General features: G+C 41.3%; 1 protein-coding gene across 1 annotated transcript in view; it reads left to right on the forward strand.

Moving 5' to 3' along the window:
* Positions 1-22,826, forward strand: part of LOC116622187 (zinc finger protein 345-like) — a 23,788-nt gene extending 962 nt beyond the window's left edge. Inside the window, exons 2-4 of the mRNA XM_032388449.1 lie at positions 2,221-2,347; positions 3,259-3,351; positions 20,564-22,826. Coding sequence (XP_032244340.1) covers positions 2,221-2,347; positions 3,259-3,351; positions 20,564-22,713 — 2,370 coding nt within the window. The 3' untranslated portion in view covers positions 22,714-22,826. The remainder of the gene's footprint in view (positions 1-2,220; positions 2,348-3,258; positions 3,352-20,563) is intronic.
* Positions 22,827-22,850: the final 24 nt, after the last annotated feature.

Genomic DNA, 22,850 nt, shown 5'->3' on the forward strand with positions numbered 1-22,850 from the left:
GAAACAGATATTGTATTTAAAATAACCCTAGAGGGGGAGCTGGGGGGCTCAGTTGAGGAAGCCTCAAGACTGTTGATTTCAGCTCAGGTCATGGTCTCAGTCCTAGAATGGAGCTCTTCCTTTGGCTCCATGCTCAGAGGGGAGTCAGCTTGAGATTCTCTCCCTCTCCCTCTACCCCTCCCCTGCACTAAAATATAAATAAATCTTTAAATAAAATATACTGGCTATTACAGGACATGGAAACTGGTGTCTAAATGTGGTGTCTCTGCCAGTCAGATGGGGACCCCAAACGTGGGTCCATGATTGGGTGGAAGTCAAGTGGGAATTGAAAAGAATTCACCTGAGGCAGAACCACGTTGTTAGAAGTTTCCTGAATACACTGCGAGAGAGCACCAGGCAGGACAGCCGAGGAGCGGCGGTCTGCAAGGAGCAGTGGGTGGGATGGGGGCTCTTTTAAAAGCAGGAAGGTGAGAAGTTATGGGGATTTATGGAATTTTCCCTTCCCTTTTCTGGTCACTGAACCTGGTTGTCGGTAGCCCGTTGGTTAATGGGCCTATGGCTATTTTGAGGTGGGTCATCTGTTGGGCCAGTCTCTGTTCAGCCAAGGGGTCACTGTGGGCTCTTGCCTAAAAGCAGCCTCTATAGAAACTATAGGTGATTGAACTGTATATATATCCACTGTATTTTCATAATTAGATTTATATTCTGAATTCCTGTTTTCAGACAACAAGGAAACACCAGTGATGGTGTGTCCTTGATGTGCCTTAGGCACTGATAACAGTTTGTTTCCATACAACTGATGCTAACTGCTTTTATTGTCTTGGTGCTCTTTGTCAGATTCCTCCCCTGCAATGTTCATATTTCCCCTCTTAGTCATTTGTAAGGAACTTGAATGTACTCAGCAATATGCAGAGACCATCACAGTTCAACTGGAAACTTCTTTGTTCTGAGCTACTCTTGTAGTTTTTTTTTTTTTTTAAGATTTATTTTTAGAGAGGGCACATGAGTGGTGGTGGAGGGGGACAGGGAGAAGTAGACTCCCCACTGAGTGGGGAGCACAATATGGGGCTCCATCCCAGGACCCTGGAAACAGGACCTGAGCTGAAGGCAGATACTTAACCAAGTGCCCTTGCTTCTGGTTTCTGAGGAAGAGAACAAAGTCAAAAGAAGTGTGGATAAAAGTAAATTTCCCTCAACTTGCAGCCCATTGATAAATACTTGAGACAGACAGAGTATGACATTCTTCATGGAATTCACAACTGTCTTAATGTTTTATTAGAGGGGAAAAGCAACCTTCTTAGCTTGACAATAACCAGAGCTCTGGGATTCTGTTAAGTCCTCTTTAACATAAAAAAATGCCCTTGGAATCTTCTTTTATCTTTCCCCCCAAATATGTTGGCCATCATCCTCTATGCACAGCACCCACTGATACATATCTGAAGGGTCTTACAACTAAGGTTTTTTACTCGACCATAGTTAAGTGACCTTATCACACCAGTGAGGCCCTCAAGGTCCTGGAAACTTTGCTTTCAGATTCCTTAGAGGTTGCTGCTATTGCTTACCCACTCACCATTTGTAAGTATAGGATAAATTACTGCTCACAACCCCAGTGCAGCTCTTTTGACCCATGGGTCCTGTGCCTGTGCTTCAGTAAGACCACATTTTTTTGTACCAAAGACATCTCAATAATTCTTCATCATTCACTCCTGAACCCCAGCATTTCACATCAAAAACGTCTCAAGAATTCTTCCTTGGGGCGCCTGGGTGGCTCAGTCTCGTTAACTGTCTGCCTTCGGCTCAGGTCATGGTCCCAGGGCCCTGGGATCGAGCCCCGCATCGGGCTCCCTGCTCAGCAGGAAGCCTGCTTCTCTCTCTCCCACTCCCCCTGCTTGTGTTCCCTCTCTTGCTGTCAAATGAATGGATAAAATCTTAAAAAAAAATTCTTTCTTGACCATTGGCTCCTATCCCACATCCCATCAATTTCCACTGGACAATGAGGGCTCTCACCTTGGTGTAGTTGATATATTTAACTTCTGGGAGTGGAGGTTCTCAGTCAGTCAGCTCTCTGTCCCATAGGTCTTTCTTTTATTCCACACTCATGTCACAGAGCAGGGAAAGTCAGGTCTTGGGTCTAGCTGGTGACATTAACTCCCTCTTTCATCTTAGGAACCATTGTGAACTCTGCCAATGGCCACTTGGTCACTGTGGTATTTATTGCAGGGACTGCTGACATTCAGGGATGTGGCCATAGAATTCTCCCAGGAGGAGTGGGGATGCCTGAACCACACTCAGCGGGAATTGTACAGGGATGTGATGTTAGAGAACTACGGACACCTCCTCTTCCTGGGTGAGGATGACTCCTTCCAGATTTCCCAAACCACACTCAGGGTTTTCTTCCTTCCTGTGAAGACTGTCTCTTGGAAGATTCCTCCGTGAATGACTGGAATTCAGATCTAGGCCGCAAGGGAAATGAGGGTTTTTGTTTTTTTTTTTTTTTTTTAAGGATTTTTTATTTATTTATTTGAGAGAGAGAGAATGAGAGAGAGCAAGCACATGAGAGGGGAGAGGGTCAGAGGGAGAAGCAGACTCCCTGCCGTGCAGGGAGCCCGATGCGGGACTCGATCCAGGGACTCCAGGATCATGACCTGAGCCGAAGGCAGTCGCTTAACCAACTGAGCCACCCAGGCGCCCAAATGAGGGGTTTGTAGATGTAGAGAAAAATGTTCATGATGTTTCCTTTTCAGCTTTAGCTTCCCCTTCCTTAAGGTAACATCACTTCTGTAGATTACTGGCAATTCTAAACAGTGAGTGGCATAAAAATGGTACTGCCCACATTTTTTTTTTGTTATTTTTTAAGATTTTAATTATTTGAGAGAGAGCATGAGTGGGGTGAGGGGCAGAAGGAGAAGCATACTCCCCACTTACAAGGGAGCCGGATGCAGGGCTGAATCCTGGGACTCCGGGATCATGACCTGAGCTGAAGTCACCTTAACCAACTGAGCCACTCAGGTGCCCCGGTATTGCCCACATCTTAAGCTAAGCTTAGATATCCACTCCTTATTATTGTGTCTACTACTTGGAAGTGGAGGTCAGAATGTGAATATTGGAAATCCGTTCTTCGTGTTCTAAAGGGGCTATTTGGCAACAACATTTGGGAAATTATTTTCTAGAATTCTACAATGTCTTCTCTACTGAGCACAATCATGATTGAAAGTTGAATCCCCAGCAGTATTCATTTTCTTTCTGTCTAATAAACAGGTCTCATTGTGTCAAAGCCAGACCTGATCATCTTTTTGGAGCAGGAGCAGTTCTGGGATGTGAAGAGAAAGGAGACAGTAACCTTCCATCCAGGTAGGTGGGAATGAACGAGGCAGGTGACAGAGGTGAGGTTTAAATGTAAAGGTGGAAGATCGACCTTAAACTGTGGTTCGAGTAGCTCTCCTTGGATGGAAATGCATTTGAGAAGCCTGTCACACATGTTCTGGGCGTTTATCATGTCTGCGTTTTTGTAATTTCCCAGTTTAAGAAAGTGGAGTTACTACTTTAGAACGCATGATACCTTCCTCTCTGTCTTCAGCTCTGGAGTCTCTTCATTGTTTGAACAAAGGCTCACCATTTGTCTGAGCAGCCAGCACACTGCATCCAGAGGGTGCTCTCATTCCCTCTGTGTCCCATGTCAGGCAGGTGAGAGAAGCCAGATCATTCAATATTCAGGTCACTCATTTGTTTCTCTTTTGAGGAGAGGTAGGATTTACTCACAGTGTTGCCATGGAGTGTCAGAGGGTGAGCAGCTGTTGTGAGAAAGTGTCACAAATGCTCGCTGTCTCCGATGTGCCTCTTGTTCATTTGTATTGTCTGGAGATGCTGTGTTCTCCTAACTGGCTTCTGGAACATTCTAAAAGGTAATTTGGTCCATTTTTGTCTCCATGGAGGAGCAAAGTCCTGGTGGCTCCTATTTCTCCATTCTGTTGCTGTCCTAGGATGGGTATTAATTTGGTATGCATGTGAATGTAGTAAGTGGGATGTCTTATTTTTCATCTGTTCATGGTGTCTTTCTTTAACACCCCAAGCTTGTTGGCAAAGACCAGCAAAGAAGATTGACTGCATAGAGTGATAGGGGAAGATGTGGCAGCAGTGGACCTGAGTATTTATACTTAATGAATGACTGGGAAGGGGATGGGGCTAGTGAAGGGCAAGAAGGATGCTATGATGTATATAACCAGACTGGGACAATTAACCGTAATTAAATCCTACTGCCAGAAGAGAGCAAAGATATAAAACATTTGGGGGGAAACCCCACCTTAAGTCAGTTATATTTGCAGAACAATGTCATTCATCCCAAGGGCCCAAATCCATTAAAAAAAAATATATATATATATTCTGAAAGGACCTTTTGAAGTTTGGAAAGTCACCTAGTCCATGCTGAAAGTAATCCTTCAAAGCATTTCAAATGTAAGATTGTATTAATCATTCACGGAAACATTTCTGAAAGTTAGATATTTAAACGTGAAGATAAAAATTCTAAATGTGATTGATTGGAGAAGTCCTTTTTCAGAAGGTTCATTGTTCTCCCACCAACACATAATCCCTCCTTGTTCCAAAGTCTCTAATTTTGATAAACACAGGAGGGCCTTTATTGAAACATTACCGTTCAATAGTTATCACATAATACTTAACTTGGAGCAAGTTTTCATGTGTTGTGAACTTAGGAAGATCTTTACCGAGGACTCTATCTTTCATAATTACAGAGGTATTTATAATGGAGACAGAACTTACCAATGCAATGGATCTAGGAAAAAAGTTAACCAAGGGTCAAATCCCAGTAATCCTCAGAGAACTTAGTCTTCAGAGAACCAATATCAAAATAATAAATGTGGGAAAGACTTATGAAAGCTCAAATCTCATTGTACATCATTTTATCCTCACTGGAGAGAGGACTTAGAAATGTAGTAATTGCGGCATAGCTTTTCACTTATATTCAAAACCTCAACAGCAGAGATTCTATAATAGGAAGAAACCTTACAAGTGTATAAAATGTGGCAAAGCCTTCAACTACCACTCGAAACTTACCAAGCTAAGGTCAGATACAGTGGGGAGAAGGCTGACAAATGTAAAATGTGACAAAGCCTTTAAGCGGAACTACCAACTTTGTGAACAGCAGATGCATAGTAGAGAGAAGCCCTTAAATGTAAAGAATGAGGCAGGGTATTTAATTCATAATCAAAACTATTCAACCTGAGATAATACATCCTGTGGAGATAGCTTACAATTGTCCAGAATGGTGGCAAAGTCCTGGAGCTGCACCCTTAGTGAACATCAGACGAAGCATACCGTATAGAAACCCTAGAAATGTAAAATTAATGCAAGACTTTTGGTTTTAATACACACTTCAGAAAAAAAAGTTATTTGTCTTTAATGATTTTTATCCTTTATAATTGGCAAACTGTGTAATGGAAAGGCAAATCTAACACCAAAAAATTGGCAGCAGAAAGCAGTAAGTCAATACCACTTTTCAGACATAATTCAAAATCAGAGTATTTTTTTTAAGATCTTATTTATTTATTTGACAGAGAAAGACACAGCGAGAGAGGGAACACAAGCAGGGAGAGTGGGAGAAGGAGAAGCAGGCTTCCCGCTGAGCAGGGACCCCGATATGGGGCTCGATCCCAGGACCCCGGGATCATGACCTGAGCCGAAGGCAGACGCCCAACGACTGAGCCACCCAGGCGCCCCACATTCTGAATTTTAAATAGTTTGCCAGTTGGGTTTTAAGGAGGATACAGTGGTGGTTTATTAAAAGTTGGATGGGGGTGCCTGGGTGGCTCAGTTGGTTAAGCATCTGCCTTCGGCTCAGGTCATGATCCCAGGGTCCTGGGATCGAGCCCCACATCAGGCTCTCTGCTCAGCGGGGAGTCTGCTTCTCCCTCTGCCTTTGATCTGCCTACTTGTGCTCTCTCTCTCTGTCAAATAAGTAAATCTTAAAAAAAAAAAAAAGGCTGGATGCATCTTCACAATAGGAATTGTTACAAGTCAAGAATATTAGTTACGCAGTTAAAATAATAAAAATTTCACAGATAACTGAGAAAAGTATAGCTGACTCTTCCGTAAAAGGGTGTAAAATCATTGTAAATCCACATTTACTCAATGAAGACCCTCAGTTGGAAAAGCATGGAAACTACAACTCACAGGTCATTGTATCAGAAGAACAAGAATGGTCCTTCCTTGAGTGACTGTCATGATATTTTGACCAATGATCATACAGTGATTTTGCAGTGGTTTGTTTAGAGTGTTTCAACTTTATGTATTTGAATTAATAACACTAAATGGATTTTAATGTGTTAACACTGATGTGTAATAAACAGTGATCCTGCACCAACCTTAGCCTGCCCCAATTTCATCAAGATTGCAGGTAAACAGACAGTAACACAAAGTACACTTGACCCTTGAGCAACATGTTTAACTGTGTGGGTTCCCTTATAGTCAGATTTATTTATAGTACAGTACTATAACTGTATTTCTCTTCCTCTTGATTTCCTTAACATTTCCTTTTCTGGAGCTTCCTTTACTGTAGGAATACCATATATAACATAGGTAACATAAAATATAGGTTAAGTGACTGCTATAGGTAAGGTTTCTTTTCAACAGTCTATTAAAATTAACCGTTGGAGAATGGAAGTTACACATGGGTTTGTTTTTTTTTTTTAAGATTTTATTTATTTGACAGAGACACAGTGAGAGAGGGAACACAAGCATGGGGAGTGGGAGAGGGAGAAGCAGGCTTCCCGCGGAGCAGGGAGCCCGATGCAGGACTTGATCCCAGGACCCTGGGATGATGACCTGAGCTGAAGGCAGACGCTTAATGACTGAGCCACCCAAGCGCCCCTACACATGGGTTTTCAACTGCATGGGTGGTGGGTACACCGAACCCCTGCATTATTCAAGAGTCACTTGTACTTGTTAAAGCAGTGGGATGATATCACTAATAATTTTTCTTCCCAGTGGCCCTAAACCTTGAATTATTTGTGATTAATTTTCCCCCAAGATTCGGTATTATATCTTTTCTTTTTGAAACTGCTGGGACATTAGGGTGCTTTTAATGATGATGATAGAGTAGTAGTATGGATACTGTGGGTAACAAATGGGTGATACTACTGACTTGGAATCCAGTTTCTATAACCAGACTGCCTGCAGGGAATTTGAAATAACTGTAGCTCCACCCATTAGCAAATACACTAGATAACAGCCCCTATAGTCACAAGCAAAGGTAATTTCCTGATCTGACTTCCCCAGTAGCCTCTTTGAAAGTGTCTGATCCCAGTATATTTATCATGAGCATCCCTTAGAGAAGACCCCTGCAGTGTTGACCATCCTCATCCACTCGTTCTGGTTTGAATTGTGCATTCTAGACTTGGCCCAGAAAGTGAAAAGCACTCCTACCAGGAACCCTAAAAAGACATCTACCCCAGTTCCTGCCACACTCTCTGCCTGCATTCAGTCTTGACCTCTTCATGTTGTCCCTCAAGGCATATTGGGTACATCCTCCAGGATCTATGAGTAGTAAACTTTATTTCAATTTTTTTGTTTCCTTTTGTTGAACCATGGCTCACCATCTAATACCCAGGTGTTCTGCCTAACTACTACTAATTGAACAAAGTCACTACAAATATAATTAGAAGCCATATCTACAGAATTCTTAATCACTATGAAATTTTACCCTAGATTTTTCTTTCCTCCTGTTTTTTTTGTTTGTTTTGTTTTTGGGGTTTCTTTCTTTTTTTTTTTTTTAGCATACAGAACACAGTTTTATGGTTTAGATATGTACAGAAAGGAATATATTACATTAAGCTAAAGATAGATTTTGGAGTAACAGAAATAACTAGGAAGGAGTATGAGTGTGCTTATGTATTTATGTGTATGTGTATTTATATCTTCAGAAGGAAAGGGAATATGGGATCAAGAGAGATAATTTGCAAATTTCAAATTTATGATTTCCTAGCAAAGGGAAATGTTATAGATTATTTAGTGGGAATAATTTTCTCTACAGTGTATAGAATTTATTTCTCCTAAATACACCCTCTATCTTGGTGTGAGGATCTCCCCATGCAAATCCTGTCCTGTCTACCTGCCTATTACTCATGTAGGATCTAGTGTTTCCCTTGTTCCAATATTCAGGACCTATTGCTTATATGCCTTGTTCAGGGATTTTAAGAATAGTGTGCACGAAATGACGTGTTCAAAAATTGATTTGAATATGGGAGTAATTCTACAGTAAGCATATTAAATTCCATGTAGTTCAATTGATTGTATTTACTCCTTCTTGATGGGAGGACACTCAGTAAGATTTCTTTAGTTACGTTATTTTCCCATCTTGGAAGTGACATCCAAGTTCCTCACTTTACTATAAGTTTGATTAGGTGAAAACGTGGAGACTTCATGAGTCATAGGTTGTTTTACATTTATTTGAAGGGACTAAGCATGGGACAGGGCTGGGTGCTGAGTAGATGTTCTAGCTTAGGAAGAAAACAATCTTCTATTCAGAATGATGAAGCAGCCCAAGGTAAGAGGTGAACACATCTAGGCTGAAGTATTGGCATGAATTTTTCATGTGGGGAGAGGACCCCTGTCCAAGGCTGCACTACTGACTGAATCTAGAAAGATAAGTTTTGTTTTATTTTTTTTTTCCAAATCCTCTCCAGTTCTTCTGTCTCCTCATCTCCATTCCAGTGATGTAGGCATCACCTCTGTCCTTCTTTCTTGTGTTACGGAGACCCCATTGTCACTGCTCGCTCCCACCACCTAAGGCACCCAGGCCATTGTACTTAGGAGTAACTTTGGAATTTTCCAATTCAAAGGTAAATGGTTGGTACAGGAACATTTGAGGCCCTATCTGAGATTTAAATACTATGTTGTCCCCAACTGAAGAACAGGAAAACGCCATCAGTTTGCCACAGGCTTAATTTTGGCACTTGGCACTGAGAGTTATGAGGACACATAAAACATGATGACACAGTTCGAGAGGAAGATAAGTCCTACTAAAAGCAAATATGGAGAACTCTTGAAATGTGGGGAATGTTCTGGTATGGAGCTCCCTTTGGTCACTGCAAAGTCTTAGGAAGCTACTTGTGATGAGCAAATGTGACAGAGATGGGGACTTGGGGAAATGAGATGGTTTTCTGGGATTCAGGGAGGTCTGATCCTTTTCTCAGGATTTAATGAATTCCTTGGTGGTCCTGAGGACCAGTGCTGTTGGATGACAGAACTACACTTTTCCAGGACTAGATGGCGTGGAGTGGACGGAGAAGGGAGTACTGGATGGTGTAAACATTGAATGAATGCATAGCAGGCATAAGTGTTAAGATGTCACATGACAGAGTAGCTCTTGAAGATGAAGAACGCTGTTGGACATTACTAGTCAGAACCAGCCAGGTGTGTGTTGTGGTTCCACAAAGCACTGGTATCCCAAGTATATAACCCCAATATAGGTCTGATCCAGTATAGATGGGTGACCTTCCAAGGATGCTGACCTGAGGTTGTCAGGGAGGGACCCCCCCCCCCACTTCCACTCAGCCCCGTGATGAGTCCAGTTCTGTGCTATGAACTGTGTGCAAGGCACTGATGAGTTGCGAAGCATGTGCGGTGACCATCTGTGCTTCAAACAGCCTACCCAAGTTTTGGGCAACTGTCCCTATGTTGTTTCACAGCCCATGCAGTCCCTACACCCCTCCTGACCTGAGAGGAAAGAGAATTTTCATGAGTTGTAGAAACCGGTAAAATTAAGTTGGGTAGTATATTACACTGATATTTAACATTGGCTCAACTGAAGGATAATAATTCACTTTTCAGTACCCTTTATTTTGTGGTCAGCTATATACTGGAAAGGCTGATGTGTACATATAGAAAAAAAGATGTATATTTTCAGTTATGTACATAGTGAGTTGGTAGACACTCAGGTGTTATAAAATAGGTTAGACACTGTAGGATATACTCTGATTTCTCCATTTCTTCTCTGTATTGTCCACCCCCAGGCATTGTGATTATACTCGCTCACTCGGGCCCCAAGATACCTGCCCCACCACCAGGCATCAATCTATGTTCCTTGCAGCAGAGGAGACAGTCTAAATCTGATAGGACTTAGGGAATTTGATTTGGGTCACTTCTGTTTTCATTCAGAGAAGACCATCCTCCCCAAGGCACTACTCCCTCCATACCATTGACCAGAGAACTCTGTCATAGGAGCCAATCTAAGTAGAAATACGGAACTGTAGCACAGGTGGGCATAGAAGATGTTGTGAACATCTTTTGTTCTTTGAACTCTTTCATAGCACCTGGCACAAAGGCAGTCAGAGTTTGCTCTGAAACTGGCTGTTTCAAAAAGGCCCTAAAATTCAGAGTATCCTTAACCCAAACACAAAGGGATTTTATGCTACATGAAAATGGAGTTTTGATGAAGACCTGCTTAAGCCTGTAATTATTAATGGTCTTAGAGTAAAAATCATCAAATACAGATTTATAGTGAGAATGCTATATTCAATCTCTTTATAATATATAACATGTCTTATATGCATTTCTTCTTTTTTTTTAAATTTTATTTATTTGACAGAGACAGCGAGAGAAGGAACACAAGCAGGAGTGGGAGAGGGAGAAGCAGGCTTCCCACCGAGCATGGAGCCCGATGTGGGGCTCGATCCCGGGATACTGGGATCATGACCTGAGCCAAAGGCAGATGCTTAGCAACTGAGTCACCCAGGCGCCCCCTTATATGCATTTCTTATTTGAAAAAAACTATTTAAATAAGTTCCAATTCATTTTTTTTTTAAAGATTTATTTATTTTAAAGGGAGCTCAAGGGAAAGGCAGGGAAGGGGCAGACGGAGAGGGAGAGAATCTCAAGCTTACTCCCCACTGAGCTCAGAGTCTGATGCAGGGTTCCATCTCAGGACTCTAAGATCATGACCTGAACCCAAACAAAGAGTTGGAAGCTTAACCTACTGAACACCTAGGAGCCCCACTTTATTATTTTCTTTTAAGACTTAATTATTTTAGAGAGGGCCAGTCAGTACATGGAGGGGCAGAGAGAAAGAAAATCCTGAAGCAGACTCCCCACTGAGTGGAGGCCCTGATGCCAGGCTTAACCCCAGGGCCCCGAGATCATGATCTGAGCTGAAACCAAGCGTGGCCTCTTAACCAGTTGAGCTACCCAGGTATCTGCGTTCCAACCCACTTAAATTTGGATTGCTTTCATTCAAGAATGTGAACTGAAGGATATTGGGTGATCTCAGCAAGTTGAAGGAGCGTAGAGAGGAGAGAGATGGGCGAGGAGGAAGCCAAGACAGACTATGTTGGAGTCAGATTGATTTATGAATATTGGAAATGGGTGTTGTGTATGCCGTGTTTGAGTGTCACAACAGTGTAACGAGATCACAAGCAGATAGGGTTTCTTTTCTTTTTTTTTTTTTTTTTAAGATTTTATTTATTTATTTGACAGAGGGAGACACAGCGGGAGAGGGAACACAAGCGGGGGGGTGGGAGAGGGAGAAGCAGGCTTCCCGTGGAGCGAGGAGCCTGATGCGGGGCTCGATCCCAGGACCCTGGGACCATGACCTGAGCCGAAGGCAGATGCTTAACGACTGAGCCCCCCAGGTGCCCCAGAGAGGGTTTCTAAGAGTGATCTATGGATAACTCAGGATTGACCTGTGCCTTAGTTCCTTTAGAGATTGTCAAATACAGCCTGGGTTCTAATCAAAAGGAGCACATGTGAGTCTTGGATTGCTGTGCTTATCCTCACATAACTAAGTCAATAGTTCTGAGGAACAGCCCCCCCAGCTTTCCTTTCTTACCCAATCCCAGGTGCCTGTCTAGGGAATAGACATTGAGATCCCATGTCTGGGGACACATTTATAGTTGTGTTCTTCAGGAAGGATATTAGTCTTTTGAAAAGGTAGTCAGATACACAGGTGTGTAGTCTTGATTCTCTAGGTGTGAAAGTGGATTCCTGTGTGTTGGACCTTTCCTGTGTTTTTACCTTGGGCACCCGACCTCTGTGTCTGGTTTTTAGTAGTCAACCAGAAAGCCACTCAGGCTGTATTATGTGTGGTTCTGGCTGGAATTCGACTTTGAAGTCTCAGTTCGTGTTGTGTGAGGTCTTCTGGGTGAACCATTGAGTGTCAAAGAGGAAAGAGAATCCAAGCACAGGTCACCTTCTGGAAGAGCATTTGACCTGGCTGCCCCATGTTGATGGGCAGGGTATCCAGGTTGAAACCCTGACTCTACCAATATTTAGAGGCTCACTAAATTTTCTTTTATCTAAATCCTGTCAGTAAAAGGACAATAGTATTAGCACTAACACATAGAATCAAGAACATTAAATACATCACATTAGCTAAAGCGTCAGTAATCGTGGGACATATGTTCTACATACTATGCAAACGAAGGTGTCAAGACTTCAGTGACTATTTTTTTTTAAATAATTTATTTGAGAGAGAGCGTGAGAGAGAGCACAAGATGGGGTAGGGTCAGAGGGAGGAGCAGACTCCCTGCTGAGCAGGGAGCCCGATGCGGGACTCGATCCCGGGACTCCGGGATCATGACCTGAGCCTAAGGCAGTCACCCAGCCAACTGAGCCACTCAGGTGCCCTATTTTTTTTTTTTTTTTCGAGATTTTATTTATTTATTTGACAGAGAGACACACAGCGGGAGAGGGAACACAAGCAGGGGAAGTGGGAGCTGGAGAAGCAGGCTTCCCGCGAGCAGGGAGCCCGATGCGGGGCTCGATCCCAGGACCCTGGGATCATGACCTGAGCTGAAGGCAGACGCCTAAGACTGAGCCACCCAGGTGCCCCTGAATCCTCTATTTGAATGTGAATATTGAACCTTGGAAAACAACTGAAATCCTGTATGTATTCGAAAATTGGAAGGATCTGGTCCCGTTTAATTGGAATCCTGCAGAATTTCTCACTCTTGTGTCTGTACCTCTTCCTTTACTGAAATGGCATGAAGGCAAGTTTGAGAGGTTTTATTCTCAGTCATCTCAGTGTACCCAATGTTTGTCATTCCTTCTAGAGGTATCCCAGGGACCATAGCAGCTTCTAGTTTAAAACATTTGCAATCGTTTCAGATGTAAACTTATTCTCTATGATCACAGAGGGCCAGACATAAGTCCACTGACAATTGTGGTACCCTGAGTGGTTTCCTAATGTATGCTGGCAATTCCGTGGTTAGGTAGGGCCAGGGGGATATTCAGACTTTGGCAGGATGAAGGCCATTCTCTTTTGCTGGCCAGTACCATCGGCTAGGCCTGAGACTGCCCAGATTCACTGTTCAAGCTCCCTGCTCATGCAGAGAGAGGTTATGATCAACACATGGACAATGCTGCTGGCTTGGCGCTGTCCCCATAGGCCTATAAGATAGGCTGGATGGTTGCCCAGGGCCTTTGTTCAGGCTTCCGGGTGCAGTGGGAGTGGAGGCTATGCTCAGCAGTGGTAAGTGACTTCGAACTTGCATACCTACCCAGACAGAACCATAGAATGCTCTCCATGCTCTAGTTCAAACTATTGGCTGGAGACCCAAGTCGGGCACAGTTGCTGACAAATCTCCTTAACCATCTCCACTCTGCAAGTGGGCAGATTCCTGGGGATCTCTCGTTGGGTGTGAAGTACAAGGTGCAACACCATCTGGTCCAATAGTTCTAAGATCTGAGCACTGGTTGCTGTAAGCCCTACCCACCTTCTCCATGTCTATAGGATCCCCAGCGGTCCAGCACCACAGATTTCCAGTGGGATCCCCATAGGTGAGCTCTCACTGGGCTACCCAGTATGTGGCTTGCCATTTAGGGAATATTGGATACCTACCATGTCTTCCCTTTTTATTGGTGGAGCAATTGTAGTTCCTGCTGGACCCTCATAGTGCGGCACTGTGCCATTCCCGTGGTAGATGCATTGTGACCAACGTGGTATTGCTCTTCTTACCCTTCTAATGTTGTCCTTCTTGTTCTCAATGGTCCAGGGATGCTTCAGCCTCACCCCTGAGTACTGAGAGTTATCCATTGATGACTTATGTGAATAGTTGCTAGTTGAGCTTATTTTCAAAAGTACTGACGTGGGAACTACTTTTTCACTATCTTGATGAGGTCATCCCTCTGTGATGAATGGTTTTATATCTCACAGCCTAAAAAAAAAATGTTTCCCTACGTACATGTATTTGTGTGTGTGTGTGTGTGTGTGAGAATGAATATGGACACAGATGTTTGCTTTCCATGAAATAGAATATTTAAATAATGTAACTTTTGATATTGAAAAATAACACTATTAATAACAGTGAAAAATTCCTTTCATGTTAAAGATTATTTTATATGTTATTTATATTGCCATGCTGGTTATTTGATTGGTTTTCACTACTGGGGTTGTTTTTTGTTTTGTTTTTTGATTTTCATCCTCCTGTTTTAGTTACAGCTCTAGGATAATTCCAATGGCATATACTCAAGCAAAGTTTACTGTTACCAGGAACATTTGGTTTATTTATGTTTACTATTCCAATGGAGATGTTGGGATTTGTTCACATCTCTGTAAGCCAATGAGATCACGAAACAGAGTATTGTCCTCTGAAATTCCCCTTGAGCTCCTTAGTAACTTTCCCCCTAACTCAGTACTCTTTTGTCATGTAAGGTAAAGAGATTGCTGTGCTCATTTTTGTACTTTATATAAATGTAATCAGGAAATGGTACTCTTCTATGCTCAGAGTCTCACAGATGTGACACAAACCCACTGCATGTGCAGCATCTCCCTGTGTCAGTTGAGGGTGGGCAGTTGGCAAGTGAAATTAGTGTGATGAAGGAGTTTATGATGTTTCCTGTGTCATGAGCCATAAGATCCTTGGACTTTGACCTGGGAACCTCCTTTCTTCTGCCAGGATTGAAAAATTGTTACAGGCCGACTGGTCACATTATAGAATGTGTGTAATCTTGGAATTTTTATAGTTCCTGAGATTATCCATGGACTTTATTCAAAATAAAACAGATATTGGGTCTGTTTCTGCTCTTGTTAATTTGTTTTGTTGTTTTGACTGTACATATAAGTGAATACGTGTGATAATTTATCTTTTTCTGGCTTATTTCACATATAAGTCTGGGTCTATCCACAGTGTCAGAAATGGCAAGAAACAATGAAAAAAGAAACTGATCCTTAAATACAATGAATAACCTGATTGTTACCAGTGTGGAATGGAGAAGGATGTTGGGCAAAATGTGGAAATTGGAATGAGAAGTACAGGCTTCTAGTTACAGAATTAATAAGTCATGGGGGTAAAAGATACAACATAGGAGATACATTCAATGGTATAATGATGGCATTTTATGGTAACAGATGGTCGCTCACTTGTAGTGAGCATAGTAGAACCTATGCAGTTGTCAAATCCCCATATTGTACACCTGAACTAATTTAACATTGTATGTCAAGTATACTTTAATAGAAAAGAAAGCAAAATAGATACCGATGTGCATATCCCTATATAGGTTAAACTACTTTTTTAGGAAGTTGCACATAAAGAAAGCTAACCTACTGTCCAAATGAAGCTAATCCTATGTATTCATACTAATTAAAGACTTAGGAAAGCAAATTGATCTGTATCACATTGGAGATAAAAGTTCATTGTTGAAAGGAGAGGGCATGGGAAAGGGGAGAGTTTGCCCAGCACAGTGAGGAAGTGGAAAGGAAGACACAGAAGAGCCTGTGGTCCTCATAGGCTGAGAAGCCCAGGAGGTACATGGAAGAACAGTCATTTCTGTCTTCTTAAATAGTTTTCCCTGTAGTGTGCTCTCTCTCTCTCACACCATTAACATGTATGTAGTAATGGCCACATGTCTCAGGAAGGCTTTTCTGTATAGGCAGATTCAGTTGGGGTTACCAGAAGCCTGAGTTGAAAACAGAAGAGATCCTGTAGTTTGAAGGCACAAGAATTAGTAAAAGTGTAGGGAAAACTTGATATTTATGAAGACTACCGGAATCAGTGGGGTTCAAGCTAAGAATTCCAGCTTTGCAACCAGAAGCAGATTGTACTTGAATTACTTATCAAAGAGGGAGCTATTTCCATGAATATGTTTTTCATGGTGACTTGAAGAAGGATAAATAAAAGGAGATCCAGAGAAGAGTGACTGGTCAAGTTTGTCATACAGGGGTGGAGTTAGCTAGAATGAAAAGTGAAGGGAGGGAAGGCCTCCAGACTCACCTCTTTTATCCTCTTCCCCATGTTTAAGAACCCTTTGAAACTTTTCGTCTTCTGTGATACAGGCCTGGAATTCAGTTTGGGGCATATATTCTGAAAGTTTGACATCAGTTGCACATGTGTGAAATGTAGAAACTCAGACCCCACCCAAATATCAAAATCAGAATATGAATTTTAACAAGGTTTTCAGTTCATGGTCCTACACATTAACATTGGAGAAGGACGCATCTATCTCACCTACACACTTCCATTATTCTATTCCTGTTTTCGTGTCTGTAGGACATTATTTTGATTCCTGTGCCTTGTAGTATGCCTTAAATCAGGAAGTGAGCTCTTCATTTTCCCCAGATGATTCTGGTATGTGTTATCCTGTGACATCCATGTAAAGTTAGGGTGGATTTTAATCTTTTTGCAAAAATGGCATTGGAATTTTGTTAGAGATTGCATTAAATACTTTAAGTTTTATTGTATTCCATTTATAAGTATTCCAGTGAGACCTTGGATATGTTTCCAGTTATTTCTTCTTTCAATTCCTACACAATATTTTATAGTTTTCATTCCGTGGTTAGACCTCCATCATCATGTTAAATTGCAAGCATTTTATTTTGGGAGATGTTACTCTAAATGTATTATGTCTCTTTTGGAAATTGTTCTTTGTTATATAGAAACAAAACTAATTTTTATGTGTTGGGTTTGTGTACCAACTTTGTAAAATCTATTTGAGTTTTAACAGGATTATAAAAATAAGGATTCCCCAGGAAAGGAAATGACAGTGGAGGAGGAGGATCCTAGACTCATCACATACCCTGAACACCACGAGATAACTATCAGATCATCCTAAATACCCCAGAGATTGGGCTGAAGACTGACAGGACAAACTCCCCAAGAAAGGGAGAGAAGAGGTAACATTGAAGATGGCAGACAGTTTGGAGACATGGTTTAGGGAGAAAAGGAGTATATCGCTGTGGAGGGCAAGGAGTTGTGGTTGTAGAGAAAATAGCATGACAGAGGAGCACACAGGGGAACACATAAGGGAAAGGTTTCCCCAAAGCCATTGGCTTGGAAAGGGAGAGGGGCTGAATTTCACGAGTTCTTGGAATTAGGGTGTCTTAAAGCCTGGAGTTTTAATCATCAGCAGGTTTGGCTAGGATAGAGCTAAGAGGACACTGTGCTGCTCCTGGAGGATGGTAGGCAAACAGCCTGGGGGCAGACAACATCTAAACAGTCATCTGAATGATGTCTGGGGCACACAGTGGGGAGAATATTCACAAGTCTAGGAGCACTTTACTGAGAGGAAACATTCAGCGAGACATGTCTCCAAGAACACAGGAGATGGATGGCACCATTCCCTCTCTGCCCTGTAGCATAAACACAGAGCCCCACTCAGTGAGGACACTGGCTGTCTGCCTTGCTTCCACCAAGCCTCACCTGCCCTGTGATCTGATGGGACTACCCTTATCAGTGAGGCTTGCCTCAGGCTCAGTAAGGTGGGCCCCTGCCCACATCACATCTCCTGAGCAGAGAGTTCTGTAGGGCCTCAGCTCTGGTAGGGTTGATGTCAGGTCACCTTTGACAAGCAGGCCAGAGCTCACCTAGTTAAAACCAGCCACGTTCAGGCCAGGCACTAAACACTGCCCATAGCAGGCAAGGAGAGTCTCTGCAGACCACTGGCTTTTCTAACATACAGATGAAGGCAGAGATTTAGACAAAATGCAAAGATGAAAAAATCTATCCCAAATGAAATGAGATATGGCCATGGCCAGAGACATAAAGGAAATAGATATGAGTAACATGCTTGATGGAGAATTTAAGGCAACAATCATAAGGATACTCACAGGGTTGAGAAGAGAATTCTGAGAACCTTACCAAGAGATAAGAAAAAGTTGGGGCACATGGGTGGCCCACTCAGTTAAGCATCAGACTCTTAGTTTTGGCTCATGTCTTGATCTCAGGGTCCTGCGATCCAGCCTCAAGTCAGGTTCTGCACTCAATGTGGTGACCCTTGCGATTCCCTGTCTCCTTCTGCAGCTCATTCCTGTTCTTGCTCTCTTTCTCTTCTAAAATAAATTATTAAAAAAATCAGAGATGAACAGTGCAATAAACGAGTTTGGAAACAGGCTTGATGCAAAAACAGCAGGCTGGAAGAAACAGGAATGACTTTGTGACCTAGAAGACTAAATAAAGGAAAATAATGAATCTGAACAAAAGAGAGCTAGAAGAACCCTGTAGCACAAGGTTTGATTTAGGGAACTCAGTGACTCCATCAAATGTAGTAACATTCCTAGGTCTTGGGCTTTTCTGTGCTGGGAGAGTTTTGATTACAAATTCAACTTTCATTCTTGTTATTGGTCTAAGATTTCCCATTTCTTTGGTTCAAGCTTCTTAATTCAGTCTTAATAACCTGTGTATTCTTAGGTTATTACCTGGGTTTTGTTTTTTTTTTCTAAATTATCTGATTTCTTTAGTATGTAATTGTTTATGTAGTTAAAGCATTGATAGTTGTGTTTATTATTTTGGCTAAAATGGGTATTACTTTCAATGTTCTTTTATTGTTTATTCTGGTAGCTATTTTATTTATATCAGATTTTTCTTTGTTACTTCCTTTCTCTACTAAATTTCAGCTAAGTTTCTTCCTTTTCTAGAACCTTGTGGCGGGAAGTTAGATTGTTTATTCCAACTTTTTTCTTAACCATGTATAGCCTAAAAAAAAAAAAAATTGAAAATGGAAAGTCTATTAGAAAAAACTAGCAAAAATAAACAATGTTTACAATGACCAAAAAAGAAAAACAGCAAAAACATTAAAATTAGGATTCTCTAGGGTTTTCAATAGATCATGTCATCTGTGAACAGAGATATTTTTTCCATTTCTTTTTCAATGTGGATTCCTTTTATGTATTTTTTTGTTGCCTAATTCTTCTGACTGGAATATCCAGTACTTTGTTCAAAGGTGGTGGCGCAGTTACTTCATTACAGTGTTTCTGATCTTTGAGAAGCTTGCAGTCTTTTACTATATAGTATGTTAGGTTTCAGCTTTTCATATGCATATGGCCTTCATTAGGTTGAGGGGGTTTCCTTCTGTCTCTGTTTAGTGTTTTTATTTATAACATGTTGTCCAATATGCTCATATTTGTGTTCTGTCTCAATATCATGTCTTTTTTTTTTTTTTTAAGATTTTATTTGAGAGAGAAAGTGCACAGGCAGGGGGAGCAGCAGAGGGAGAGGGAGAAGCAGGCTCCCCGCTGAGCAAGGAGCCCGATGAGGGCCTCAATCCCAGGACCCTGGGATCAGGACCCGAGCCGAAGGCAGATGCTTAACCAACTGAGCCACACAGGTGCCCGAGATCATGTCATGTCATTTTTGATCATCATTCTATTAATGTGGAGTCCTCAATTTATAGCTTTCTATATGTTGGAACACCCTTAATTCCAGGACAATTTCCCACTTAACATATGTGGTAAAATGGTAAAATGTGCTTTTGATTCAGTTTGCTCTGTTTAATTGTGGACTTTCCATGAATATTCCTCACAGGTAGTGGTTTGTAGCCTTTTTTACTTGTAGTGTGTTCCCCTGGCTTGGATAACCTGGTAATGCTGGTACCACAGAGAGTGTTTTGCTAATTTCTCTTATGTTTTCTCTTTGGACATGTTTGAGGAGATTTGAAGTCCTTTCTCATTAAGTGTCTGTTTGGGCACAGGACTTTTCTTTGTTGGGAGTTTTTTTTATTACTCTTTCGATCTGCTTAGTAGTTGTGATTTTTTACTATTTCTTCATGATGGTAATACCTTTTTTGATATTTATTGTTTTCTTTTGGTATCGCTTTGTTGGCACATGATTATCCATTGTCACCTCTTATAATTTTATTTCTGTGGTATTAGTTACTACGTCTGCTTTTACTTCTTCACTTCTCATTTTAGTTGGTCCTTTCTCTTTCATTCTTACTTGATTTATTTCATGGGCTGTCAATTTTGTTGATCTTTTCTGACAACCAACTCTTCCTATTATTGATATGTTCCTATTTTTACTATATCCTGTTTGGTTCATTTCACTTTTACGTTTAAATATCCTTCCTTCTACTAATTTTGCACTCATGTGACACTTCTGATTATTTGAGATGTAGGAAAGTGATTTGTGCTACAAGATGACAATACCACAGAATTATCTATTAGGATATATGGTCAGTATGTTGTGTGCAAAGTTACGTGTCCATGGATAAATGAAGTCCTGATGATTCCTTCTCAGCCATCTTTCTGACATTCTCTGATTGACTTGAAGTATGTAAATAGAAGTCATCAGTGTATTTATCTAAAAATAGTAAGTGAAATGATTTTCTCTTATTTCATATCGTTTAGGCATATCTTTACATACCCAGTGCTTCCTGCCAAAGCCAACCATAGAAGGTTCTTTCCAAGAAGTGTCAATGTGGACATACAAAAATAGTGTCCTTGAGAATTTATACTTAATGACAGATTGGGACAATGATGGGGAGAGTGAAGGGCATCAGAGATATCATGAAGGACATATTCAAACTGAGACACCTGCCTTTAATAAGGAACTCACTGCCCCAAATGGTGAAGGATATAAAACTATGTGGACAACCTCCCTTTTTAAGTCAGCTGTTTCTGAAAAACACTGTGATTCTGCAAGAAAAAGCTGCTATCAAATATTCAAACATACATGTTTGTGGAAAGAAAATTTGGAAGATCGGGAAAGTTATCTAGCCCATGCTGAAAATAATGATTTGAACCATTTTGAAGATAGGATTGGATTGACCTATCAGTCAAATATTTCGGATAATCAGAGATTTAGAAATGAAGAACAAAGTGCTAAGTCAGATCCGTATGAGAGCTGCTTCACTGAGGAGTCAACCCTACAGAATTACCAGAGCCTTTTCAATGGAGACAGAATTGCTCAATGCAGTCAATCTGAGAGAACACTTAACCAGTGCTCCAGTGTTAATAGACGTGTGATGACTCCATTTCCAAAGAACCATAGTGAATGTCATAAATGTGGGGAAGTCTTTTATCAGAGCTCTAACCTTACTATACATGAGACTATCCGTGTGGGAGAGAATCCTTACGAACATAATCAGTGTGGGAAACCTCTTAACCAGTCCTCCAATATTGGTGATCATCAGAGAATTCATGAGGGAAAAAACCCATTCAGATGCAATAAACCAGAGACCATGTTTAGTCAGTCATCAGGACTAAATATAAATAATACAATCTCTACTGGAGAGAAAAAGTACATTTTTAAAGAATGTGGTAAAGCCTTTGACTTGGACTCAACACTATCTCAACATCAGCAAATTGGAGAGAAAACATATAAATGTGAAGAAGGTGGTAAAAGCTTTAAGGACTGCTCATCACTAAATAGACACAGGCAAATCCATACCGGAGAGAAACTTTACATATGTAAAGAATGCGGCAAGGCCTTTAAGAGGCTACACCACCTTACTCAACATCACAGAATTCATACTGGAGAGAAACCTTACAAATGTCAAGAATGCGGCAAGGCCTTTAACCATCAATCAAACCTTATTAAACATCACAGAATTCATACTGGAGAGAAACCTTACCTATGTAACGACTGTGGTAAAGCCTTCAGATTTCGCTCAATCCTTACTGAACATCACAGAATTCACACTGGAGAGAAACCTTACAAATGTAAAGAATGTGCCAAGGCCTTTAACAGTCAATCAAACCTTACTCAACATTATAAAGTTCATACTGGAGAGAAACCTTACAAATGTAAAGAATGTGACAAGGCCTTTAACCACCACTCAACACTTACTGAACATCAGAGAATTCATACTGGAGTGAAGCCTTACAAATGCAAAGAATGTGGCAAAGCCTTTAAGTTTCACTCAAACCTTACTAAACATCACAGAATTCATAGTGCAGACAAACCTTACCAATGTAAAGAATGTGGCAAAGTCTTTAAATTACGCTCAACCCTTACGGGACATCACAGAATTCATAGTGCAGAGAAACCTTACAAATGTAAAGAATGTGACAAGGCCTTTAAGAGGCGGTCAGCCCTTAATCGACATCACAGAATTCATAGTAGAGAGAAACCGTACAGATGTGAAGAATGTGGTAAAACCTTTAAGGACTGCTCATCACTAAATGCACATAGGCAAATCCATACTGGCGAGAAACTCTACAAATGTAAACAATGTGGCAAAGCCTTTAACGGGCACTCAAACCTTACTCGGCATCACAGAGTCCACACTGGTGAGAGACTCTACAAATGTAAAGAATGTGGCAAAGCCTTTACATTGCACTCACTACTTACTCAACATCACAGAATTCATACTGGAGAGAGACCTTACCAATGTAAAGAATGTGGCAAGGCCTTTAACCATCGCTGCACCCTTACCCGACATCACAGAATTCATACTGGAGAGAGACCTTACCAATGTAAAGAATGTGGCAAGGCCTTTAACAGACAATCAATCCTTAGGCAACATTACAAAATTCATACTGGACAGAAACCGTAGAAATGTGAGGAATGTGGTAAAGCCTTTAAATTACACTCAACCCTTGCTCGACATCACAGAATTCATACCGGAGAGATAGGAGATGCCCTTCTTCATTGGGTGGAACTCATGCATACCTAATTTTCCATGGATGATGG

This window comes from Phoca vitulina, unplaced genomic scaffold (genome assembly GCF_004348235.1).
Source record: "Phoca vitulina isolate PV1807 unplaced genomic scaffold, GSC_HSeal_1.0 scaffold52, whole genome shotgun sequence".
Classification (NCBI taxonomy): domain Eukaryota; kingdom Metazoa; phylum Chordata; class Mammalia; order Carnivora; family Phocidae; genus Phoca; species Phoca vitulina.